The sequence below is a fragment of the Schistocerca cancellata genome, chromosome 7 (genome assembly GCF_023864275.1).
Source record: "Schistocerca cancellata isolate TAMUIC-IGC-003103 chromosome 7, iqSchCanc2.1, whole genome shotgun sequence".
NCBI classification, from domain to species: domain Eukaryota; kingdom Metazoa; phylum Arthropoda; class Insecta; order Orthoptera; family Acrididae; genus Schistocerca; species Schistocerca cancellata.
The window spans coordinates 184,660,427-184,685,250 of NC_064632.1; the positions used below are offsets into that span (position 1 = coordinate 184,660,427).

The 24,824-nt window shown below is 38.7% G+C and overlaps 1 protein-coding gene across 1 annotated transcript in view; it reads left to right on the plus strand.

The window, feature by feature from the left end:
* LOC126091852 (protein Rae1) overlaps positions 1-24,824 on the plus strand; it is a 49,009-nt gene that overhangs the window by 7,124 nt on the left and 17,061 nt on the right. The window contains exons 5-6 of the mRNA XM_049907117.1: positions 7,462-7,615; positions 19,226-19,356. Of these exons, the coding sequence (XP_049763074.1) occupies positions 7,462-7,615; positions 19,226-19,356 (285 nt within the window). The remainder of the gene's footprint in view (positions 1-7,461; positions 7,616-19,225; positions 19,357-24,824) is intronic.

Sequence of the window (24,824 nt, forward strand, 5' to 3'; positions counted from 1 at the left end):
AATTTCACTTTTGCTTGGAAAAAGTGGAACAGAAACTCTTGAAATGTTCAAAATGGTGTACAAGGATGATGCTATGGGGAAATTTCAAGTGTTTGAGTGGTTGTTCCTATTTCAGAAATGGTGAAATGTCAGTTAATGACAAATCTTGTTTTGGTATCCTTCAATGGCCCAAACACACAAAAATGTTGAAAACATTCATGTACTCATCAACAGAGATCAACATGGGCCATGAAAGAAATTGTGGAGCTGTTGGGAACGACTTGGGGTCAGTGCATTGAGTTGGGACAGGAGGTTTGGAAACGAAAAGTGTGACTGCGAAATTCGTGCCACGACTGTTAAATGTTGAACAATAAGGAGGAGGAAGCATGCTGTGCTTTGAAAGAAGAGTTCTGAAATGATCCAAACTTTTTTCAAAAATTGGTACAGCTGGCAAAGCTAGATACTGTAGCAACAATTGTGAATCACAGCAACAGTCAAGCAGTGGAGTACTTCTAGTTCACCTCGCCCCAAGGAAGCTCATCAGATGAAGTCAAACATTATAACACTGCCAATTTGCTTTTTTGATGTGAGAGGAGTCATGTATTCAGAATTTGTTCTTCAGGGTAAGACAGTTATTGGGCTTCCTTCTTGGAAATTTTGAAAAGACTGTGCAAAAATGTGCAGTGGAAGTGGCCTCATTTGTGGCAATTGGGTGACTGGTTTTTTCATCACGGCAATGTCCCTGCTCCCACAGTTGTGTCTGTATGACAATTCATAACCAAAACTGGTATGACCCCTGTTCCTCAACCTCCATCCCTCCTCCCCCCCATACCCACCCCCACCCCCACTGTCACCAGACATTTCCCCATGTAATCTTTTTTTGTTTCCTAGAAAAGTGTTTTGTTGATGTTGCCGAGGTGAAGGAAAAAAGATGGAGGTGCTGTCAAGCATCACTAAAGACAAATTTAAACAATGTTTTGAAATATGGAATAAAGGAGTAGACGAGTGTGTTAGTGCAAGTGGAGAGTACTGTTAAGGGGATTGAAGGTTTGTGCTTAAAAGTGACTAAATAAGCTAAAAAATATTTTTTTTTCCCTTTGGGTACCCCCTTGTACAGTCAAGAAGATTACGCATCTGTACTTATAGAGTCCGGGCAGTCTCCTAACAGCTCCTAGATAGTCACTAGAGTACCGACCAGAGAACGTCAGAGCATTATACTAGCATTGCAGCTGTAGCTAGCTAAAACGAAGCTTTCTGTTACCTCTAAAAAGGAAGAGATGGGATCTGATTGCCATAATCAAAAAACAACACAACTGCCTCTAATCCATGTGAAAAATATTATGTCCCCTATCAACATTGGATTTAAGTATTGTCCCACTTGCAGAATAAAATGTTGCAGCATTTTAATGGACAGGAAAAGGAAACCTACTCACTTCATTTGACCAAATCTTGTATACAACAATATACTAATTCCTGGAGGGAGGTAATTGTAGTTCCTCTCTTCAATCCAAGGAAGGGCTGTATGTGTCAAAATAGTTGTTATTTCAAGCTGCGTGGGTGAGACTTTGCAGGATATAGTGAGCAACTGGTTAAAATAGGCTCTAGAAACTAAGAAACTCTGAAGTCACATCTATTGTGAATTTATAGTTATACACCATTGATAACTTACCTACTGGGGGTGGCTGTAGAGAAGTATATTGTTCTCAGACAACTTGAGGCACAGTGTCATTGGTACATCTCCAGTGATGTGGCTTCTAGTGATGACTCTCATCTTCTTGTGATTGTTTCTCTACAAAAATTTCTTTAGACTTTTGTGGGCCATACCTTACTTACGGGGACATTGTATGCCCTATGCCGCCAAAGTTCAATTATTGAATTCTGTGGCCCATTATCTTGGTAGCTTTTTGAAACACCAACTTACAATTTTCTATAATTATTGAATGCACCTTTCTAGATACACCGAACTAGAATTATTACTAAATTGTATTGTGAGGCATGTTATCTTTTTTTTCCAAACGCTCAAATTTTTTGACAAAGTTTTGTAAATAAATGAACATAAAACCAAAACAACTCCGGATATTTTAATTATTCTAGTTCCATATGTGTTGAATCTCACACTTGGCATGCTGTGAAAATTTCGTGTCTCTACCATCAGTACGATTTTAGAAAACGGGTCATTTATTGCAAAAAATGTGGTTTGGGGTATTGAGGTTTAAAACTTTTTTATTACAAGTTCTTAGACAGACTTACATTTGTGCGTCTTTTGTCCACTAGAATTGCCCTGGCCCATAGTCTGTGTCTTCTTCAGTGTCACAACAGCCCAGTGCTTACCTCCTCTTTTTATTTCTTGCATCTTTTGTCATTTGGCAGCTAACTCTGCTTCACGTACATGAAGCTCATCCAGTTCCCGCAGTCCTTTAGCTGTGTTCTGTCCAAATCTTACCCTAACTTCTCCAGAACCTTAAGTCTTCCATAGTTCCCACCATTAAAAATTATTACAGCATTAGGCACTGCTAACTTTAGAGTCATAAGGCCAACAAATACTTTTTCAGGCACACGACACCCTACAACATTATTGAAGGACTCATTAACATTCTGGGTCTTCCCATGTAAACACTTCTTTAGTAGCTCAGGATTTGCCAAATCTCTGTAAATAGGTTTGATTGCCTCCATTACTGTCAAAGGAAGAGAATGTTTATGTGTAAATTCATGCAGGGTGCCAGAAAATTCAGCTTGCCTATATTTACACCAAGTGTTTGGTGGAGGTGGACACAAAGCATGACATGGCTTTTCATTGGTTGATATTTGATGAAAGAAAGTGCTCCACACAGCTCTTTTCATCTTCTTTAAATTGTCACAGTTATCTCTAATGGCCTTTCCAAAATTTTCCTGTAATTCATCAATTACTTTTCTGAAACTAGTTTTCATTGAAAGTAGTGTGATTATAGGCTATTTTTGGAGTAAGCTAACTTCTATTTCTTTTTATACGTAAATAAACTAAGGACTGATTTGTGTATTTGTAATGCCAACTTCTGAGACGTAGCAGTAGGCACAAAACAAAGCAATTCACAGCCTTCTAGACTGTGTAGTTCCCAAGATATGACTCCTCAACTGTGGCAGTGTAAGCGTAGCTGTGAAATTCGACAGTCACGTGTCAGTATTCAAAATATCATTTGAAGGTCTCTCAATTGTCTGTTTTTAATGTATACCAAAATGTTCAGGAAGTCCAAAGTACATTCTGGAGTAGAAAACAGAAAATGTCAAATTTCAATGAATTTCACGTACAATGTCCCCTTAACTGTTTTGGTCAGAACAGTAGCATCTAGCAATAACTTATTTTAAATGTAGCCATGTTTGCTATAGTTATTAATAGTATATTGTACACAGTGTAAAGCCCTATTCAGTGATTCTTTATGTGGATGTTTTTGTTACCCTGTAGTTTTCCTAATAGCCATGATTTCCAATTGCAGGACTGATGACCTTGCCGTTTAGTCCCATAACCCCCCTCCCCCTCAATCAATCAATCAATCAATCATCTTCAGTTGTCAGATAATAGGTTGGAGGCATGTGCTAAATGATGAGGCACATGGGCACCCTTTGGTGACCCACGGGCCTGATTCAAATTCTTACTTAAACTTGCGGGCTGGCTTGTCACGTGGTGCGACAGCAACACTCCTAGCACATGAAGTTAAAACTGTAGTTCCCATGATGTTAATGTGTATAACACAACACACTGGTATGAATGGCACCCCTTTCCCGATGTGCCATGTCAATAAATTGTACCTCAGAACAAGTGTTTTTGAGAGTACATTCATTATCTGTTCATTCCATTTTCAGATGTTTGCATTTATTTACATTTAGCCAACATTGTTTCTTTACTTAGTGTTTTACAGTAGCTGCCATAAAATCTTCCATTACAAAATTATGCAATGTTGTTCGTAAGAAACAACATTCATGGCATATAAATAAATGTCATCATGGAAAAATGAATGTCAATAATAAAAGCAGCTAATTATTTATAAATTACCTTCAGTTTCAACAGTTGCAGTGATCTAATATGTTCACAGTAGACAAGAAGTATTTACTGATGTTAGTGTGAGAAAGAACAAAAGCAAAATATGGCAATGAAACAAGCAATCCTAGTTGAAAAGTGATTAGGAATAAATTCATGATATATGGCCACAAGCAGGTCATTACAGAGTTTTAAACATAAATGTACTAATATCACCAAACTTTATTAGCAGCCATTTTTTTAAATATTTGTCCAAAAATACTTTCAATGACTGGTTGCATAGGCATGGATTGTTACTGTAACACAAAAGAAACATCACTTTTTTTGTTTATTTTAAAGAGTTTAAAAGTATAAATCACTTGGCATATATCAGCAGTATTATGCAGAAGCCAAACTGGAATAATGCGAACAATAGAATGGTGAACATCTGAAAATGTGTCACAGACAGAGTATGAATTTCTGCCGCAGGCCAAATTGAAACCAGTGGAGGCTGGGTCTGGGCTGCTTGCTGCTGGTTGTCCACTCGTGTTTTAAGTTATCTTCGGGAAGAACAGTATATGTTGACGTTCATGATTATGGATGAAGGGCACTTAAAATATAAGCATAACTTTCCACCAAGAAATTTCATGTTTTCTCACATCTAAAATATCTCAAATCCATAAGTCACCCATCATCTTACACACCTGAGCCACAAACCATGAGAACCAAACTGAACACACATTCTGAAATTCTGTAAGGCTTTTCTGTGATGCTGGCTGGATTACAGCTGCACAAGATATGCTTCATTTCAAAGTCCATATCTGAAAATTACAGCCTTTTCATTCAAGAGAATGAGACATGTAACAGAAGCAAAAGCTTGTGGGGTGTTGAGGCTGGTGAGACACCACTTGCCATCATATTGCATCTCTTCTTGCTGCAACAAACATACAGCACTTTGTCACTTTCATACTTACCAGTTTTCGAAAATGGTGTACACTCTACAGTGAAGTGGCTCTTCAAACAACAAAACCATTATGGTTTCATGTTAACCATAGATGTGGAGGTAAAATGCTATCCTTAACAGGTGAGGAGCATCATTTCAAATCTTTTATGTTCAGGAAACAAAATTTTACTGTTGTCAAATATGAAGGTATTGTGATTGAGGCTTACTTCTAAAAACATGAAAAAGTGAAATCTATTTGCAGTTGGGTTCTTCAGGTTCAAGGAAAATGATTTGGATTTAATATCCATTGATCCAGTAATCGGTAAAATATGTAAACAAAAATCATAATAAAGTAAATACATAGCTAACCAATTATTTTTGTTATTACTATAGAAGAGCATTGTCTTTTAACGCAAAATTAAATTTTTCACAATATACATTCTAATGTATATTTGTCAATTGACTTTAATAGGATTTGTATCAAACCAACATGTTGTTATTGAAAACCATGTCATTATGCAATAAAAATATTCACATTAATCATTCTGATATATAATTAACAACCTGTTTCTGCTATAATTCTTTAATGATATACAGTGTTATGTAAATACTTGTTTGTGTTGTTATTGAAATAGTCAATCCAAAATCTAAATCGTATGGTTAAATGTTTTGATTTATAGTATGTTCATAATGACCATCCTATTGGTTTCTCTTCAAATTTGGTTCAGTTCTCCTTCTTCCAAGCAACCACAAACTGACATACAGTACTTACTTTTTCCTCATTGCCATTTATCATAGCAATTTAATATTAAATGTTAGCATAGAAATATAAATCTCCTATGCTGCTCCAGTCATCCCGAAAACATTATTCACATCAACCTTCTTTGCTTCACATCGAACGAGGTGGCGCAGGACTTAGCATACTGGACTCGCATTTGTGAGGATAGTTCAAACTGCGCCCGGCCATCCTGATGTAGGTTTTCCATGATTTCCTTAAATTGCTTCAGGCAAATACCAGGATGATTCCTTTGAAAAGGCACGGCTGATTTTCTTCCCCATCCTTACCTAATCTGAGCTTGTCCTCTGTCTCTTATGACCTCACTGTCAACGGTACATTAAACACTAATCTTCCTCCTCGTTGTTTCACTCACTCTACTGATGGACAGATTTTCTTTTACCGCTTTTGGCCACCTCTCGAATTATCACTTGCAGAAATTTTTTCCTTCATAAATGAAAAAGCTCTTCCTTTACAGACAGCAGCTGTTGTTGAAGATTTAGATTTAGCATTGCAGAGAAAAGTATGCTTGTTGTCAGCATAATCAGCTGAGCAAAGTAACTAATCACTTCATGTAGTGTTAATGTTGGTCACAATACAGTTTGAAACACACACTATAGAGGATTGATATGATTTGAAACAACAGCTAGTTTTCAGCAGCTATTTACAGTGTTAGTGAATAAGATTTGTTACAGTTTCATAACATGTAAATTGCTTCAGAAACTATATAAAAGTGTATTAACCTCAATTTTGTCAATTGGTGGATATAATATGATTTGAAACAATGCTTATCAGATTGGGAAGTTGTTTACAACCTCTGGTTTCTAAGAGTATTTCAGAACATGATTTTAAGTCTGTGTTCAAAGAAATTTTAAATGGTTACTTTTGTAACCCTCACTGTGGGGCCAAATTAGCACTCTGTAACAACAGACTGAATTGCACATTAATTCACAAAAACCAAACATTAATAGTTTCTGATTCAATTTATGTTAAGTCCAAGCATACTACTTTGTTGTGCAAATGTATGGCAGTTATAATATTAAGTACAGTTCCAAGTAAGTCTTACAGTGGTGGAAACAACATGCTCATCAAATAGAAGCACTGTACAGAAATGTTATACCAGCTCTTGGATTGCATGTTACAGTCCCATCACTAGTTACCCAGCAGCTAGCAAAGAAAAATTGAGGGCAAGCTATCAACAAGCAGTCTTATGTTGTCATGCAGCAGCCTGCAATGTCATTGCATACCCTGTTGGAGGTGCCCTCGACATGTGGGCAATGTTATGCATATCAGCATATGTATATCTTCCATTTGCAAGTCCAGCAGGAGTACTAAAGTAACTACAACCATGTTATAGTATACTCTGATGGGTCTAAATAGGGCACAATCTGTAGGTACAGATACAACTTTGATTGAAAAGCTTTATTTCCTGAGTTTGCCTTTTGTAATGCTCTGAATATGTTTCTTTCCATGTATTAATTGGTATTTTTATAGTACTACACTTCCTATTTTTGGAACTGCCATTATATTCCATCAATTGTTCCACAACGTGTGATAGTATTATTTGCATTTAAAGTATGTGTAGTGCTGTATTACCTAACCTCGTAAGGACAAAAAATGAACAGTCTGCCAGACACCCCTAAACTGAAACAAAATGACAGTAATAATAATAAAATTTCTTGTGTCTTAGTTTTAAAAATAGTAAGCAGTAAAAAATAACTGATTTGGCATTGGCCAATTTTTTATATTTCTGTGTCATCAACTATGTTTCAGGATTTTCCAATGGCAGTGGTAGGTACTGCCGGCCGAGGACTCATAGTGTATCAATTGGAAGGGAAACCCCAGGAGTACAAACGTATTGAATCACCCCTCAAGTATCAACATCGATGTGTTGCAATTTTCCGTGACAAAAAGAAGTCACCTACAGGTGAATAAAATTAAGATAACATTTGACTCAAACTAATGGAGATGAAATCATCCCTTCCATGTAGTTCAAGAAGTTTTGTTTATTACTTTGTGATGATAGAACACAGAAGAGGTTAAAAACTTTGCTAACCATAGTGTACATAGAGGAATCTTAAAGCAAACTTAACAGCTAGTCAGGCTTTAGGATATTATAATGTTTCTTCCCCTTGGACTACTTCTCACAATCTGGTTTAATAAGTTTGGGGGAAATGCAGCTAATTCGTAGTTCAGTATATAATTATGTTCTCAGTTTTGATCTATTTTTATTGCTGATATACCCTCTTTTTGTATACTAGTATTAATATATTTCCTCATAAAAGCTACAAATTGCTTAATATCTGAAGCATCATGGAGTTTGTCCAATCAGTCTTGTTGGTGAGCACAGCAGGCGCTACAGAGTCCACTTAATGCTGTGTGGCAAACGAACTTCATTCAGTCATGATGCTCGTTTGCCTCATTTGAAAATAAAAAACAGTTTAAAAAAAAGGAACTACCGTATTTACTCGAATCTAAGCCGCACTTTTTTTCTGGTTTTTGTAATCCAAAAAGCCGCCTGCGGCTTAGAATCGAGTGCAAAGCAAGTGGAAGTTCTGAAAAATGTTGGTAGGTGCCGCCACAACTAACTTCTGCCGTCGAATATATGTAGCGCTACACAGGCATGCTTTGTAGGCACAAAGATAAATACTGGCGCCAAAACCTCCGCGTCAGTAAATAAATTAAAAAAAAAAAAAAGAAAAGAAAAGGAAAGACGAGCTTTTTTTCTCCGCCTCGAGTTTCGACCACTGCATTTCAATACATTATCCAACGAAGTAAATACAAATTCCGTATTGTTCATCTTTGAATGTAGCAGAATTTCAATGTACTACGAAAATCCGACATGCAAGACTGTTTGGGATGTTTGGCAATATGGCCAACTCTACGTTCTGAATTTTTTCCTACCTGTGAGAAGAGATGGTTGCTAATAGGAACCTGATGAAATGTTAATCACATGCAGTATTCTCTTCACCATAAGAATAATATGAATATCAACATTTTGTCATGTATTCTTTTGTGTTTGCTGCTATCTCATTTAAATCCTGCCTGCCTAATAAACTACGAAACTAGAGTGAGACAACAGCAAACGTGGAAGAATATACGTATCGTATCATGTTTATATTCGTATTATTCTTATGCCTAATAGTGATACAGTCAGAAATGAAGCACGGCAACTGACTAGATTTTTAATTCTAAGATGACTCTTAATTTCTGTGCAGAATTTGATGTACTAAAGAAGCGACCGCAAAGATTTTCAAACGGAGAAACATTTTCGCCCAACTCTCTTTCAGAACATGTTCTATCATACGCAGTCTATTATTTGGTTCTTGTTGATCACTATCAAAGAAAGCAGCAGTGTAAGTAACAACAAATAGCAGTCTCTTGCCATTGTTTGGCTAATGAGATGATTACTCTCTCTTTTTTTTTTAATTGTAAGCGGTGGTAGTGCGCACAAAAGCAAGCCATGCCGCGAGCGGCGACAGGCCGTAAACACGCACTATCAGAATGCGACAAACAATGCGTGACACAGTACAGTAATGCATTTTCAGCTTAGAGTGACGCAAACACCTATAACAAAGAAAACAGCACTTATCAGATCAAAGCAAAATAAGCAATCGATTCAAACCAGACGAAGCACGTGAAAAAGGAAGGGTACCCGTATAAATACGGACAGAGCGCCTGACGCATAGCAGTGGCTACATGGTAAAGCTTAACTGCTAAGCTTACGACTCGAACCAAACTACTGTAGCTGTATCGTCATTCATTCGACCTAAATTGTGTCTCATATTACAATGGACCAACTTTGTTTCGATTTGGAGGTGCGGCCTAAAACTTTACTCTCCCCTTGAATTTCGAGTCTCAAATTTCCGGTGCGGCTTAGATTCGGGAATTTTTTTTTCCTTTATCTCGAGTTTCATTTTTCAGGTGCAACTTAGATTCGAGTAAATACGGTAACAGAATTAAATTCTTTTGGAATAGAATTAAAACCTTAAATAATAGTATATTAGTGGAACGCATTACCTGTGATTGCACTAGTAGTAGGAGTACAAATGTAAACGTGGGCAATTTTGTGATATTACATAGCCTCCTTACTAACTGCCCAATCAAAGGTAAGAAAGTCTGTTTCTGATAGTAACTATAGTATTCAACAGTGTAAACATGAAAAGGAAATTCAAAGTTCTGTATGTATATAGGGTGTTACAAAAAGGTATGGCCAAACTTTCAGGAAACATTCCTCACACACAAAGAAAGAAAATATGTTATGTGGACATGTGTCCGGAAACGCTTACTTTCCATGTTAGAGCTCATTTTATTACTTCTCTTCAAATCACATTAATCATGGAATGGAAACACACACAGCAACAGAACGTACCAGCGTGACTTCAAACACTTTGTTACAGGAAATATTCAAAATGTCCTCTGTTAGTGAGAATACATGCATCCACCCTCCGTCGCATGGAATCCCTGATGCACTGATGCAGCCCTGGAGAATGTTGTATTGTATCACAGCCGTCCACAATACGAGCACGAAGAGTCTCTACATTTGGTACCGGGGTTGCGTAGACAAGAGCTTTCAAATGCCCCCATAAATGAAAGTCAAGAGGGTTGAGGTCAGGAGAACGTGGAGGCCATGGAATTGGTCCGCCTCTACCGATCCATCGGTCACCGAATCTGTTGTTGAGAAGCGTACGAACACTTCAACTGAAATGTGCAGGAGCTCCATCGTGCATGAACCACATGTTGTGTCGTACTTGTAAAGGCACATGTTCTAGCAGCACAGGTAGAGTATCTCGTATGAAATCATGATAACGTGCTCCATTGAGCATAGGTGGAAGAACATGGGACCCAGTCAAGACATCACCAACAATGCCTGCCCAAACGTTCACAGAAAATCTGTGTTGGTGACATGATTGCACAATTGCATGTGGATTCTCGTCAGCCCACACATGTTGATTGTGAAAATTTACAATTTGATCACGTTGGAATGAAGCCTCATCCGTAAAGAGAACATTTGCACTGAAATGAGGATTGACACATTGTTGGCTGAACCATTCGCAGAAGTGTACCCGTGGAGGCCAATCAGCTGCTGATAATTCCTGCACACGCTGTACATGGCACGGAAACAACTGGTTCTCTTGTAGCACTCTCCATACAGTGACGAGATCAACGTTACCTTGTACAGCAGCAACTTCTCTGACGCTGACATTAGGGTTATTGTCAACTGCACGAAGAATTGCCTCGTCCATTGCAGGCGTCCTCGTCGTTCTAGGTCTTCCCCAGTCGCGAGTCATAGGCTGGAATGTTCCGTGCTCTCTAAGATGCCGATGAATTGCTTCGAATGTCTTCCTGTCGGGACACCTTCGTTCTGGAAATCTGTCTCGATACAAATGTACCGCACCACGGATATTGTCCCGTGCTAATCCATACATCAAATGGGCATCTGCCAACGCCGCATTTGTAAACATTGCACTGACTGAAAAACCGCGTTCGTGATGAACACTAACCTGTTGATGCTACGTACTGATGTGCTTGATGCTAGTACTGTAGAGCAATGAGTCGCATGTCAACACAAGCACCGAAGTGAACATTACTTTCCTTCAATTGGGCCAACTGGTGGTGAATCGAGGAAGTGCAGTACATACTGACGAAATAAAATGAGCTCTAACATGGAAATTAAGCGTTTCAGGACACATGTCCACATAACATCTTTTCTTTATTTGTGTGTGAGGAATGTTTCCTGAAAGTTTGGCCGTACCATTTTGTAACACCCTGTATAGTTGTTTTTACATACACAAACAATTCCCCCTCATATTTTATGAATCTTCTGGCTTGTAAGTGACACTGTGCACAATGAGTTATGTTCTCCAGCCAATATAACTAAATAGGAGATTATGGCGTTATGCAGTGGTTGTCACTCTTTCATTTATTTTTGTTTTATTTTCTCTGATCACATTATACCTCACATGAGAAAGCATTTACTATTTTTGACAACACAGGTTTCACATAAATATCTGTTTGTAATTAACAAAACATCGAGAAACTGTGACTTATGACACAATTTCAGTTTGAATACTCTCTTCACAAACAAGATTGATCTTTTAGCTTTATATACGTATATAGGTTTGTATCCCTCAGATGTAGTAAGTACAACAAGAATAGTCCTTTAGCAACTGTTTCATCAAATTAATCTTTGTTAACAACTGTAATTAACTTCCAGCTGATTCATTATAAAAAAGTTATATTGAACAGAACTGTCACCCTGTATTGTTTATGCTCTGTCACTTTCCCATGGAAGGTATCTACTATCACATATCTATAAAGTTGCCTGATTAGGGAGTAAATCATCAAAATATATTCAACTTTCTTTTATAATGCAGGTATATAATCAAGTTTAGTCCATTGTGATGATGACTTCGTTTACAGAAGTCTGATTATGCTTAACACCATAGTACCTGAAAAAAGGGCTAAAATCAGGATTTAAATAATTAATGGAAAATCTCATATAGAGATGTGAAACAAATACTAACAAAGAGATAGAGGGGCTGGTCAGTACTTACCTTAGCTCAGTACAGCCGAACGATACACAAAACAGAACAGAAAATTTATGTTCCTAGCTTTCGGACCTTTGTTCATTCATCAGGGAGGCAAGAGGGGAAAGAAAGGGAAGAAGGGAAAGTGGATTCAGTTACTCACAATCCAGGTTATGAAGCAACAGGGAAAGGTAAACAGGGAGGATAGCAAGGATGGAGGCATGGTTGTCAGAGGGAAGTCAAAGATATTCTACTGTAAGTACTGTGCCAGCTTCAAACCAGAGTATGCATACAGAAGTAAAGGGGTATATAGTATAAAGATAAACGCAACTATGTAGGATGAAAAGAAAGCTTGAATGGCTAGAGAGGAAAGGGAAAGAGGAGAAGACTGAAGAGTAAATGGGAGTGAGGTTGTTTAATGTAGGTTCAGTCAAGGGGGATGGCGGGATGAAAGGATGTGTTGGAGTGCAAGTTCCCATCCCCGCAGTTCCGAGGGACTGGTGTTGGGTGGGAGAAGCCAAATGGCATATACGGTGTACCAGGTTCCTAGGTCCCTAGAATTATGCTGGAGGGCATGCTCTGCTACTGGGTATTGGACATCTCCTAGGCGGACAGTTCGTCTGTGTCCGAAAAGTACAAAAGCATAAACTGTCCATGGGTGCAAGGTACCTGCCCTCCCCATTGTCCCAGTACAAATGTACTTGAGAGCCTTAATACCTCTTATTTGAACAAGACAATGCTCTTCACTGACCACTTTTAGCCAAGTACATTGGCTGTTTTAAGATCCTTAAAAGTGAAGTCTGCCCACAAAACGTATTAAATTATAGCTTAATGACATTAACCTAGACACAAATTATAACATAATTTCAACCCTTACAAGTTGCATTGCTACAAAACATCCCAGTACAGAAATTACAAAGCACTACTATTTGCAAAAATTTGACTTAATTGTCAGTCAAGTTAAAGATTTGCAGTCACTGATCGTGACAATTCCCTGATACATGAAACTTCCCTGGTTTGATGATTACTTGCCCTGCAGAGCATTTTCTCTTTACCCTACCATCACAATGGAAAAACCTTAAAATAACTGGCGGGTAAGGGTCTAATTTGGTTAATAATGGAGAAAACAAAGTTATATTTTCATAATTGCAGTAGGTTTGTGTTACAAGAACTCACTGCTAACTAAGAATCCCACTTTCTTAACTATAGTCAATTAAAGGCGTACAAAAGTTATAAAAATCCTTTCCTATTACTCAAAACTATAATCAGTGCTGTGTAGAAAACTAAAAAATATCAATTTAATCATTACGATCTACAGCTGGCGGTACTTTGTGACACTTGTTGCAATTCTCATTTCTCCATTATATCTGTCAATCTATTTTAGATTACATGGACTCTTAAAACATTCCTTCCTTTTTGATATTTTCAGTTTCACCAATCCCGTTTCCTTCTTCATTCGATCTGTGCCCAGTATTTTTCTCCCTTTATATCTGAACCTCATGTATGGCTCATTAGTTCTTTCTTCCTTTTCTGTACAGTAACAACTAATTTTACCTATTGTCAGTCCATGGTGGGGTTTAATTTTCCCGTGGTGGGATTTAGTTTTCCCTGATGAAATCTGACCATTCCTTCCCCACCTCTCTTCGTGACCTTTATTAAGGTTATCCAATAGTTCCAAGTAACTTAATATTCAGCTGACTCTTGACCAATCCTTCCCAATCATTTTCTCATGTACGTAGGTGGGCATCTTACTGATTATTACCTTCATTAGATGACTCTCACTTATTGATTCATGTAAGAACTTTACCCTTGTAAGGTGCTATTCAAAATACTTCCAGAATCCACCCCCTTAAAGATTGAATGGTTTTGGGTCCATCAGTTCTAGGATTAGTTTTTGCTGTTCTCCCTCTGTCCATTATTTCTCTTTCAATTGTGTCTCAAAATCTTTCCAATTCTGGAATTCCTTCGCATTAAGGGCTCCACATTCTTCCACTTTGGACCTCAGATGTCCTGTTACGAATTGTGGTCAGGGTACATTACTTTCTTTTAATTCTCCCCTGTTTCCAGGTTCCTCTAATTTCTCTCTCAAATCAAAATACTTTTGATACATGTTTGGTTATCAATCTCCACCATCTGCTTAGTAATTTCCTGTAACCTACTCTCAAAAAGTTCTATTCTGGGTACAAAATCTGCTGGCACTGACTCTGTTTCCCTTTCTTAAATCTAATTTTGTTGAAATGTTTCTTTCAGTTCGGTAATCAAATGATTGTTGCAGTTCACCTTCTTCTTGAAAGATTTGAATTCCTGTTTGTTTTTCCTTAAATCAGTTGCTACATCCAAGAAACCCTCTTCCTGTAATTTAGTTTGGAGATTTACATCAGTTGATACTTCCTGCACAGTTGCCACGACTTCAGTTCGGAGAACTTCTAAATTATTATTAAACTCCTCTTACAAACATTTTCTTTTTAACCAGTTCTTCTCATAACATAAGTTTTAAATTGTTTAATTGATCACTGATTACAGTGACATCAGATTTTTACTTTGTGGTTTCTGCTGTAAACTTTACTTTTACTGAGCTCCCAGTTGGTGCACATAAACAGTGCAGAAAGATATGTATATAGCTTCTTTTCTGTGTTTACTTCGTAGATTCTTACTTAAATTGCTTGTGAGTTTCGTATAGGAGGTGTAATTTTGAGTTTTAGTTACTGTAATCATAAATTCAGGCAGATTGTAGCGCAGTCATTAGGCATTTGTACAGGTTAGTTCATACATTCTTTGCGTGTTTCCCTTGTGTTATCTAGGCACGGACTCATGTTTCAGTAACTGTTGTTCAGCATTGATTAGAATGGACAGGGACTGTGATTGCTGTGTTCGGATGAGGGCTGAGTTGGCATCCCTTCGCTCACAGCTGCAGGCGGCGCTGACTTCGATCGCGCAGCTTGAGGCTGTTGCCAATGGGCACCACTATGGGGAGCCGGATTTGGGTATCACGGGGATGTCAACCTCATCCCGTCTGTCCCCAGATCAGTGTGGTTGCCCTGGTTGCTGCCCGCAGTGGGGCTGAGCCCTCCCCTGTGGTTGATTGGGAGGTCGTTCCAAGGCGTGGCAGCAGCGAAAGACGTCCCCGGAGGCTGATCAGAAAGCCTCCCCGGTGCGTCTGACAAGCAGGTTTCAGGCACTGTCTCTGGCTGAGCCAGATGCAGCTGCCTGCCCTGTTTCAGAGGATGATTCTCAGCCTTCAAGGTTCGTGCAGTCGCTTATTGGTAGTTTATTCGCACGAAGTAATGGCCGCTATCGACAGGGGATCTCAAGTTGATTCCGTATTTCTAGATTTCCGGAAAGCTTTTGACATCGTTCCTCACAAGCAACTTCTAATCAAGCTGCGGGCCTATGGGGTATTGTCTCAGTTGTGCGACTAGATTCGTGATTTCCTGTCAGGAAGGTCGCAGTTCGTAGTAATAGACGGCAAATCATCGAGTAAAACTGAAGTGATATCAGGTGTTCCCCAGGGAAGCGTCCTGGGACCTCTGTTGTTCCTGATCTATATAAATGACCTGGGTGACAATCTGAGCAGTTCTCTTAGGTTGTTCGCAGATGATGCTGTAATTTACTGTCTAGTAAGGTCATCCGAAGACCAGTATCAGTTGCAAAGCGATTTAGAAAAGATTTCTGTATGGTGTGGCAGGTGGCAGTTGACGCAAAATAACGAAAAGTGTGAGGTGATCCACATGAGTTCCAAACGAAATCCGTTGGATTTCGACTACTCAATAAATAGTACAATTCTCAAGGCTATCAATTCAACTAAGTACCTGGGTGTTAAAATTATGAACAACTTCAGTTGGAAAGACCACATAGATAATATTGTGGGGAAGGCGAGTCAAAGGTTGCGTTTCATTGGCAAGACACTTAGAAGATGCAACAAGCCCACTAAAGAGACAGCTTACACTAAACTCATTCATCCTCTGTTAGAATATTGCTGCGTGGTGTGGGATCCTTAGCAGGTGGGATTGACGGAGGACATCGAAAGGGTGCAAAAAAGGGCAGCTCGTTTTGTATTATCACGTAATAGGGGAGAGAGTGTGGCAGATATGATACGCGAGTTGGGATGGAAGTCATTAAAGCAAAGGTCTTTTTCGTCGCGGCGAGATCTAGTTACAAAATTTCAGTCACCAACTTTCTCTTCCGAATGCGAAAATATTTTATTGAGCCCAACCTACATAGGTAGGAATGATCATCAAAATAAAATAAGAGAAATCAGAGCTCGAACAGAAAGGTTTAGGTGTTCGTTTTTCCCGCGCGCTGTTCGGGAGTGGAATGGTAGAGAGAGTATGATTGTGGTTCGATGAACCCTCTGCCAAGCACTTAAATGTGAATTACAGAGTAATCATGTAGATGTAGATGTAGATGTAGATCTTTCAGGCTTGTCAAGTTTTGTCACACAACCATTTAATTCAGCCAATCTGTCTATATTATGTTGGTTAGAAGCCTCAAAGGCAGCTGACAGTTTCTCTATTTTTTTTTATTTTGATTATTTAACTATTTATTTTAATTGTCCATTCTAAGATTAAACTCTCTATTTTGATCTTGGTATCTACAGCCATAATCATGTGTTGAAATTGTTTAAATGTCTTAATCTTTTTTATTTTGTCAAAATCATTACTGGTCATTTTTAATCTTACAAAGGATATTAAATTTTTTAACAAAGAAATAGTTAATTTTTGTCCTGTCTTTTTACTTTTTTCACTAATAAAAATTCACAAACATGCTCACCGGTAATTCTGTCTGACTTTATTCATTTTTACAATCATCTGGTGTCTGCTTGTCATCAGCATTGGTGTTTGGTCTGCTTCCATAGCAGTGATGTTGGCTGCATCAATTCTCACCATTTAAAAGCAGTTTTCACTCTTCCGATGACAGTTGTAGCAGGGGCAGTGTCTGCTTACATAGGGGCGAGACTCAACAATGCAAGCACCAGTTGATGACACCTGTAGTGTTCTTGTTCTTGAAACTTCAACAAATAATGCTGGAGCATATATTAAATTTTCAGCACCCAATGTTGTTATAATTATCAGTTGTCCCCGAATTACATCAGCTCTAATCATTCTTTCGGCTGTCATGATTTGGAGGCTATTATTAATGAAACATTACTTTTCTTTCTTTCTCGTTTCTTCTGTTTAGTGTCACAGTTGCCGCATATAATGTTACTCCCTCTTGGACTTCTTCTCAAAGCAGGTTCATTCAGTTTGGAATTAAGGCAGCTAATTTGTGGATCAATATAACTTTGATCTCAATTTTGATCTTTTTTATCACTGACTTGTAAAGAATACAGTCCATTGCATTGTTTTGTTTATTAATATGAAAATATTTTCTCATAAAAGCTACAGATTGCTCAGTGGCACTAGTTGAACTTTCTCTAACACCTCTCAAGAGTGCCAGGATGATTTGCAGATCCTTAATGTAACAGAGAAACTATATGTCTGAGGCATTGTGGAGTTCGTCCCATCAATCTCTTTGGCAAGTGTAGCAGGTACAACAGCAGCCAGTTAATACTGTGTGGCGGATGAACTCCAGTTGGGTGCTATGCTTGTTCGCTCCATGTGATTTTTTAGGAACAACCAGAATCATATTCTTTGGAATACAGTTAAAACCTTAATTAACAGAATATTAATGCCACACATTACCTGTGATCATGCTAGCAGCAGGAGTACGAATGTAAACATGAACAATTTTTTTGGCATTACAATATCAAGTTGTATACAGCTGCTTTATCTATTTACAATTCAGGAATTTCATTCATGTTGTTGTCAGAGTTACATTATACTTATTGTTGTTATCAATAGCCATATTTTGTGTTTAATGAATATGTCCTGACAAATGAAAATTTGCGTTTGATTGGAACACACACCCGGATACGTTGCTTTTCACTACCAGTAACTTCAGCTATTAGGCTATCTGAGCACACCTTCAAGTCTGACTCAAACTGCCATTGTCACTGATGTTTTTTGGTACGATGTCCGCATACTGCAACCAGAGGTTGTCCTGTGGGTTATTTAGGAGTAGCACCCCCATGAAGGTGGTTGATGGATTTCATGGAGGCCTGTGACTTCACAGTCATGAAGACACTTTTGCTGAAATGAAATTAATGTACCAGTGGGGATGAAATGAATAAAGATCAGCTACATGAAATAAATTAAATATCTTCGGAAATGCTGAAATATGAATCATTATTGCCTCCATTCATTTCATTTGGTTTATATCACTTGTGGCAGGATATGCCGCTATGCTCCACTGTGCAGAACAAGTTCCTGTCTGCAAAGTCGTGAGATATGGGTGCTAGGTAGAAAAATTCCAATTACCTGTATGCTGAAGCAGGCACTGTGAATTCTGTGCTGTTGAGCATGCTCTGCGACTGGGTGCTCTATTTGCCTCTGTGTATTCCTCATACATGTCCAGGCATTCTTGCTATCAGCTTCACTTTTTTGTGTCAATTGATATGTGTATGTTTATCTTGGTTATTGATTGTTATTGAGGGATGTTATTTACGTAATGTGATTGTGTTGTTGCAAATTGTTCTGAGCTTTGAATTACCCTTTTCCAATGACTGTTACATAATTTCTGCCTGGTTCTACTACCTGACTCTTCAAAGCAATCAGATAATAATTGCGGTTCACTGTGAGCATTTATCTTCATTTCTGCAACTTCTGATTAGGGTGTCACCTTTTGAAGACAGGATAAAAGCTAGGAAATATTGGAATAAATGCTATACAACACTGCTTCAATTGCATTAAGTAAATGTGCTATGTTTCTCAGCCTGTCTTACAGTCGCTCTGTTTACCTGCAGTCTTTAGTAACTTTCATTAACTCTTGCTCCTTTTTCCTAGTTTCTGAGGGTAGTGTGCTTGTTAATTATTTTTTCATGATTAAGCCTGCTGCTCCATAGTAAGAAGTTTTATTTTGCCATTGTTTAATTTGGATATTTTTTCTTTATACTGGCTTTTAAATTGCAGGATATGCTTTGGGCAGTGTGGAAGGCCGCGTAGCAATCCAGTATGTAAATTCAACTACTACAAAAGATAATTTCACATTCAAGTGCCACCGTTCAAATGGGGCACCTAATGGCTACCAAGATATCTATGCTGTAAGTATCACATCACACTGACATCCTAACAAATTCCTGCTGTAATGCTTTTGTACTGTTCACTGAGCAACCAGTAGTTGAATTTTTTTTTTCTTTGCTCAGATCATGTAGTTTCTTATTCTGTTTTGAAGGCTGAAATGGAAGAGGTGAACAGTCTATGTTGTCTTGGATGCAGCATCAGTACAATAATTGCCATTTTTGCGAGGGGTTTATATCTTTCTCAATGGATTATGGTTCATGAAGTTACCTGCTACAATAAGTACTGAAAAGATTGCAGCTAAAGTAAAAGTAAACAAATTATTGAATTTGAAAACATTGGATGGTTGTTTTGAGTATTCTTCTCACCAACGTGACATTTGAAACCTTCAACCTGAGGATTTCTGCAGTCTTCATAGTATAAAATATAGAAATGTTCATATCTTAGGAAAGCAACAGTTACACTTAATTAGTTTATAAATTATCAGAAGAAAGTGGGATACTACCTTCAGATTTTGAAATAAACAATGACAATTTTTTGCACTGTGTCATATTCATCTGCTAGAATCTTTTAAGCTGATGCTGAGAAAATCAAGAAACTGTGGGGAAATGGGGGAATTGGTTAAATATGTTGTTATTGGGAACAAGAAGATTAAATGAAACTTTGGAGTAGCAAAATATAAATCTGTGAAGTGAAGTGCAGATGGAAAACCCTCATTAAACATAGAAGAGCAGACAGATCACAAGTCTGTCTGGGACTTGTAAGATGAAGAGGAACTGTCCCAAAGTGTTAGGAAAGGAAGAGGAAGTTGATTTGAAAGAAATTAGTGATCAAGTAATGCTGTTGTGCGTTGTGACATAGCACTAAATGATCTGAAAACAAACAAATCAGCTGGAGTTGAAAGTAGACATTCAAGGTCACTGAAATTATTGGGAGATATAGGAAGTACATAGGTAATTTGAATTGGTGCCGAAGATGTGTGAAAATAGGGACCATCAGATTTCCAGAAAAACCATTACCAAAGAAGGCACATTGGGATAAATATCCAGACACATTGATTAACATTTTCATCGGATTTTAGATAGCTCAAATCAGATACCATGACTGTACAGAATAATATTTAGTGACTAACAGCAAAGAATAAAATACTGTGTGTTGACAAAACTCTATGTATGTATGCTTTATACAACTTGCTTTAACACAGCTTTTTTTAAAGACAAAAGAATAAAAACTCTACCCATATTGAGTCGAACTTTTTTTGCTACATGTATTAGTGAAAATATTGAGTAATTGACTGCATATTTACTGTACTTTTGTAGATGAAAGAGTGCAGTTGAACCATAAAAAGCTGGATATATGATAATTTTTTTTTCAATGTTGCAAGTATTTGTTGCCAGTGATGCTCAACAGCAGTGTTTTATAAAGAAGAAGAAAATGAAAATACACGGATAATATTCACAGCTATCATTCTGTTATAAAGAAAACATGAAAGTTCTATTATGGCAGCAGATGATTGACACATGTGCCTTTGCTAACAGCACAACATTGCCTGCAGCACCTATTGTTGGTTTGTGACTATATCGGTTGGACCCTAGATGGTTGGAAAACCATGGCCTGGTGAGATGAGTGCCAGTTTAAGTTGGTAGGAGCTGCTGGCAGGGTTAGTGTGTGGTACAGACCCCACTAAGTCGTGGAACCAAGTTGTCAACAAGGCAGTGGGCAAACATGGGGTGGCTCCACAATGGTGTGGACTGGACTGGGTCTGCTGGTCCAGCTGAACTGACCGTTGACTGGAAATGGTAATATTAGGCTACTTGGAGACCATTTGTACCCATTCATGGACTTCATGTTCCTAAACAACAATGGAATTTTTGTTGACAATGCACCATGTCACCGGGCTGCAGTCATTCGCAATTGGTTTGAAGAACTTTATGGATAATTTTAGCAAATGACCTGACCAGCCAGATTACCCAATGTGAATCCTATTAAATATTTATGGGATGTATTTGAGAGGTCATTTCGTGTCCAAAATCCTGCACTGCACTTTAGCTATTATGGATGGCTATAGAGGCAGCATGGCTTGGTACTTCAGCAGGGGACTTGCTTGCTGCAATGAATTGTTGAGTCCATCTCATGTCTAGTTGCTGCATGGTGCCAGAAAAAAGGAGGTCCAACACGATATTAGGAGGTATCCCATGGCTTTTGTCATCTCTGTGCACTGTACGTGAATTGACAGCACTAATGTCCAGAATCTGGTAAAATACCCTTGGTTACGTTATAAAATTCTGTATCTTCAGTTTCTGAGTGGTTGTTGTTGTTGTTGTTGTTGTCTTCAGTCCTGAGACTGGTTTGGTGCAGCTCTCCATGCTACCCTATCCTGTGCAAGTTTCTTCATCTCCCAGTACTTACTGCAACCTACATCCTTCTGAATCTGCTTAGTGTATTCATTTCTTGGTCTCCCTCTACGATTTTTACCCTCCACGCTGCCCTCCAATGCTAAATTTGTGATCCCTTGATGCCTCAGAACATGTCCTACCAACCAGTCCCTTCTTCTTGTCAAGTTGTGCCACAAACTCCTCTTCTCCCCAATCCTATACAATACCTCCTCATTAGTTATGTAATCTACCCATCTAATCTTCAGCATTCTTCTGTAGCACCACATTTCGAAAGCTTCCATTCTCTTCTTGTCCAAACTATTTATCGTCCATGTTTCACTTCCATACATGGCTACACTCCATACAAATACTTTCAGAAACGACTTCCTGACACTTAAATCTATACTCAATGTTAACAAATTTCTCTTCTTCAGAAACGCTTTCATTGCCATTGCCAGTCGACATTTTATATCCTCTCTACTTCGACCATCATCAATTATTTTGCTCCCCAAATAGCAAAACTCCTTTACTACTTTAAGTGTCTCATTTCCTAATCTAATTCCCTCAGCATCACCCGACTTAATTCGACTGCATTCCATTGTCCTTGATTTGCTTTTGTTGATGTTCATCTTATATCCTCCTTTCAAGACACTGTCCATTCCGTTCAACTGCTCTTCCAAGTCCTTTGCTGTCTCTGACAGAATTACAATGTCATCGGTAAACCTCAAAGTTTTTATTTCTTCGCCGTGGATTTTAATACCTACTCCGAATTTTTCTTTTGTTTCCTTCACTGCTTGCTCAATATACAGATTGAATAACATTGGGGAGAGGCTACAACCCTGTCTCACTCGCTTCCCAACCACTGCTTCCCTTTCATGTCCCTCGACTCGTATAACTGCCATCTGGTTTCTGTACAAATTGTAAATAGCCTTTTGCTCCCTGTATTTTACCCCTGCCACCTTCAGAATTTAAAAGAGTGTATTCCAGTCAACATTGTCAAAAGCTTTCTCTAAGTCTACAAATGCTAGAAATGTAGGTTTGCCTTTCCTTAATCTTTCTTCTAAGATAAGTCATAATGTCAGTATTGCTTCACGTGTTCCAATATTTCTACGGAATCCAAACTGATCTTCCCCAAGGTCGGCTTCTACTAGTTTTTCCATTCGTCTGTAAAGAATTTGCATTAGTATTTTGCAGCTGTGGCTTATTAAACTGATAGTTCGGTAATTTTCACATCTGTCAACACCTGCCTTCTTTGGGGTTGGAATTATTATATTCTTCTTGAAGTCTGAGGGTAATTCGCCTGTCTCATACATCTTGCTCACCAGATGGTAGAGTTTTGTCAGGACTGGTTCTCCCAAGGCCGTCAGTAGTTCTAAAGGAATGTTGTGTACTCCCAGGGCCTTATTTCGATCAGGTCTTTCAGTGCTCTGTCAAACTCTTCACGCAGTATTTTATCTCCCATTTCGTCTTCATCTACATCCTCTTCCATTTCCAGAATATTGACCTCAAGTATGTCGCCCTTGTATAGACCCTCTATATACTCCTTCAACTCATCTGCCTCCCCTTCTTTGCTTAGAACTGGGTTTCCATTTGAGCTCTTGATATTCATACAAGTGGTTCTCTTTTCCCCAAAGGTCTCTCTAATTTTCTTGTAGGCAGTATGTATCTTACCAAGACCACCTACAATACATCAGACCACAACACAGAAACCAAGAATGCGGCCGTCTTAGGCCAATTATTTCAGCGCTACCCTAATACGGATAATTTACAAACTTTATAAATGGAAAGTAGATTCTCAATTGCGTAAGAAATGTATTGTTATGTATTTTTCTATCTTCAAAGTTAAATAAAAAGTTGTCACTAAAGCCACAAATTACGTAATAAGGACTATGACGAAGTAAAATTATGAGATGCAACTCAAAATCAAATCCAAAAAACTACTACAAAACACATGTAAATGGCATATTTGGACACTAATAATAATTTGCACAATAGAAGCTACATAGCAATAATAAATGAAGCGTGTAACTAAAGCACAAAATTGTATTAAACAATATGCAATTAATTCTAGTCACTGTCATTACGTAATATATTTAAAAACAAAGATGATGTGACTTACCAAACGAAAGCGCTGGCAGGTCGATAGACACACAAACGTACACACAAAATTCAAGCTTTCGCAACCTACGGTTGATTCGTCAGGAAAGAGGGAAGGAGAGGGAAAGATGAAAGGATGTGGGTTTTAAGGGAGAGGGTAAGGAGTCATCCCAATCCCGGGAGCGGAAAGACTTACCTTAGGGGGAAAAAAGGACAGGTATACACTCGCACACACACCCATATCCAACCGCACATACACAGACACAAGCAGACATTTGTAAAGGCAAAGAGTTTCAGCAGAGATGTCAGTCGAGGCAGAAGTACAATGGCAAAGATGTTGTTGAAAGACAGGTGAGGTATGAGCGGCGGCAGCTTGAAATTAGCGGAGGTTGAGGCCTGGCGGATAACGAGAAGAGAGGATATACTGAAGGGCAAGTTCCCATCTCCGGAGTTCTGACAGGTTGGTATTAGTGGGAAGTATCCAGATAACCCGGACGGTGTAACACTGTGCCAAGATGTGCTGGCCGTGCACCAAGGCATGTTTAGCCACAGGGTGATCCTCATTACCAACAAACACTGTCTGCCTGTGTCCATTCATGCGAATGGACAGTTTGTTGCTGGACATTCCCACGTAGAAAGCTTCACAGTGTAGGCAGGTCAGTGGGTGCTTTCACACGTGGCTCTGCCTTTGATCGTGTACACCTTCCGGGTTACAGGACTGGAGTAGGTGGTGGTGGGAGGGTGCATGGGACAGGTTTTACACCGGGGGCGATTACAAGGGTAGGAGCCAGAGGGTAGGGAAGGTGGTTTGGGGATTTCATAGGGATGAACTAAGAGGTTACGAAAGTTAGGAGGACGGCAGAAAGACACTCTTGGTGGAGTGGGGAGGATTTCGTGAAGGATGGATCTCATTTCAGGGCAGGATTTGAGGAAGTTGTATCCCTGTTGGAGAGCCACATTCAGAGTCTGATCCAGTCCCAGAAAGTATCCTGTCACAAATGGGGCACTTTTGTGGTCCT